The sequence below is a fragment of the Gadus chalcogrammus genome, chromosome 2, assembly GCF_026213295.1.
Source record: "Gadus chalcogrammus isolate NIFS_2021 chromosome 2, NIFS_Gcha_1.0, whole genome shotgun sequence".
NCBI lineage: Eukaryota > Metazoa > Chordata > Actinopteri > Gadiformes > Gadidae > Gadus > Gadus chalcogrammus.
The window spans coordinates 3622319-3624818 of NC_079413.1; the positions used below are offsets into that span (position 1 = coordinate 3622319).

The 2500-nt window shown below is 50.8% G+C and overlaps 1 protein-coding gene across 1 annotated transcript in view; it reads right to left on the reverse strand.

Annotated features, from left to right (window-relative positions):
* The window catches only part of LOC130403920 (voltage-dependent T-type calcium channel subunit alpha-1H-like), a 71054-nt gene that overhangs the window by 29737 nt on the left and 38817 nt on the right, over window positions 1-2500 (reverse strand). Inside the window, exon 6 of the mRNA XM_056608467.1 lies at window positions 1557-1887. Coding sequence (XP_056464442.1) covers window positions 1557-1887 — 331 coding nt within the window. The remainder of the gene's footprint in view (window positions 1-1556; window positions 1888-2500) is intronic.

The window sequence follows — 2500 nt, forward strand, 5'->3', positions numbered from 1 at the left end:
CTGTCAGGAACAAAGTCAAGCGTTGGGGTGTGTGACGGGACAGTCCTGGAGACAGCCGCGGCTGAGGGTGACTGCAGGTGGAGAAGAGCGGCCCTGCTGGACGTAACGATGATGTGTGCCGCAGGGACCACAGGTGGAACCTCGCTGCCCACGCTGGTACGAACCCCGTACCCCATCGCGTTTCGGATCGGAACACATCACATATATTTATCGTTAACCACGCTGTGTGAAGTTCCTAGGACATGCCTGGCGGAGCTGTCGTAGCTGTCTGTTCAGGGTCAGCTGTTTTTAACCCCTAAGGCTCGGTCTACACCAACACACACACATCACACACACACACGCACGCACGCACACATACGGGGTGCAGGGACGGATCCCCCAGGAGTGTGTGTGTGTGTGTGTGTGTGTGTGTGTGTGTGTGTGTGTGTGTGTGTGTGTGTGTGTGTGTGTGTGTGTGTGTGTGTGTGTGTGTGTGTGTGTGTGTGTGTGTGTGTGTGTGTGTGTGTCTGTGTGTGTCTGTGAGTGTGTCTGGTGTGTTTGTCTGCCCGTCTGTCTGTGGGCCCAGGAGTCCATTGACCTGGGGTTCATCACTTATTGTTATTAGAGACCTGCTGTGCTGGGCTGTTTTATTTATACAGTTTATAATTCAGTAGACTTAGGCAGAAATGCAACTCTACAAAGTGTTGATGAGGGGAATTCAGAGACAGGCAGGAAAAGAAAAGTAGGCGATAGAACAAGAGAAAGGAACAGAATACTTGTTTGCCCCTTGTTTGTTCTTGGTTGTATGAAATGCATCTGAATCTACGCCTGAATCTACATCTGATCAGTGATCCTGTTCCTGTTCAATCAGTTAAACAGAAAATTAAATCGAATTATCACTTCGTCTAGCTCTCTTCGTCCCTAAAGCAAACTAAATTCAATTACAAACCAATGGCTTTTAAATGTGTTTTATGATGCTTTGCATATTTACCAGCAGTAATACATGTGCACGCACGTACGGAGCCACACGAAATCCAGAAATGTCATCTCTTCTCATCTCAGGCTGAAGGAGATGCTCGCTCTGGCATTGCCAAAAAAAAACCTTTTGATCGCAGAGACCTTCAAATGTGAAGCTGGGCCCTCTTATTTAACCTCTATCCATCTCTTTTACACCACACACACACACACACACACACCGTTGGATCTTCCTTTAATCCCTGTTAGGCCAGCTTCGATCCTTGCAAGGAATCACACACAGCATCACCCATCGGCACTCTGCTCACATTCTCAGAGTCCCCTGGTGAACCTGTGTGTGTGTGTGTACGAGCGAGGTGAGGACTGCCAGTCCCCGTGGAGGTATGTGCATCAGGCTGAAGCTGCATAAGCACAGGGCCATGACTATCTTCTCCCACCTCGTATAAACAGAGCGGAGCAGAGCTGGCCCTGACAGCCTCTCCAGGGGGGAGCACAACACCCGCTCTATTAACAGTAACAGCCCTCCGGAGAGGCATCCACGGGCATACGGAGCACCGGTCTGTCCCCCCCCCCCCTCCCCCCCCTCCCCTTGCGTCTCTCACCTGGAATATGGCTATCCAGGCGTAGGCGATGTTGTCGAAGTTGACCGAGCCCTTGTGCGGGTTGTTGTCTCCCGCCCGACAAATGTTGTAGTACTGGTTCCAGTTGACGCAGCCGTTCCTGCTGGCCGCCGCCACCACGGCAACCGCAGCCTGGCCAATCGCGGACGAGCCCTGGGTCCGGGCGTCCAACGAGCACTCTTCGCCGGCCACGCTGAAGGCCGGGACGTCGTGGCAACGGAGCATGCCGTTCTCGCGGGCGGCCGAGCAGATGAAGGGGCTCTCCTCGCCCTCCTCTGACATGTAGTAGGAGCTCATGGACACGTTGTATATCCTGGGGGAACGGCAGGGCATGAGTTCAAGTGGTTCGCTTGTCATACTTTTGCAGGCTCACAACACTCCCCAAAGAGTTCCTGTCCTCTGATGACTCGGAGACATGAATCCTTTGTTTCATCACGGCTGGACTATTTTGCACCTGCATTCCTCAGAACCGAATATCACGCCTTTCGGCCGATCAAACTCTCTGCTGCAGGTTTATTGATGGTTTGAAGAAAAGGGACGCTATGAAGCCCCGTTCTGGCATCACTGCACTGGCACTGCCTATACATTTCAGAATAGAAGTAAAAATTAAGTTAAGTTATCACATTTATCAAGAGCATATCTTGTACAGGCTTAGACTGTCTTGGACTGTATTTCAGATTTGTTAATCCTCTGTTAGACTGAGCGAAGCTGGAATACTGAGGGGGGGGGCTCTCTTGGTGCTCCATGAAGTTGCCGTCTAGACCAAATGGGGTCAGGGACGTATTTTTACGACTTATGGCACGCGCTTCCTTGTGAAATCAACGCAGCATCTGTTGCAGCTTTTAAAACTCTCTCTGAGACCCACAATTGTTGAATTGCATTTTTGTAAGCCTGACCACATTTTAATTGTCACTTTAAACTGTTTG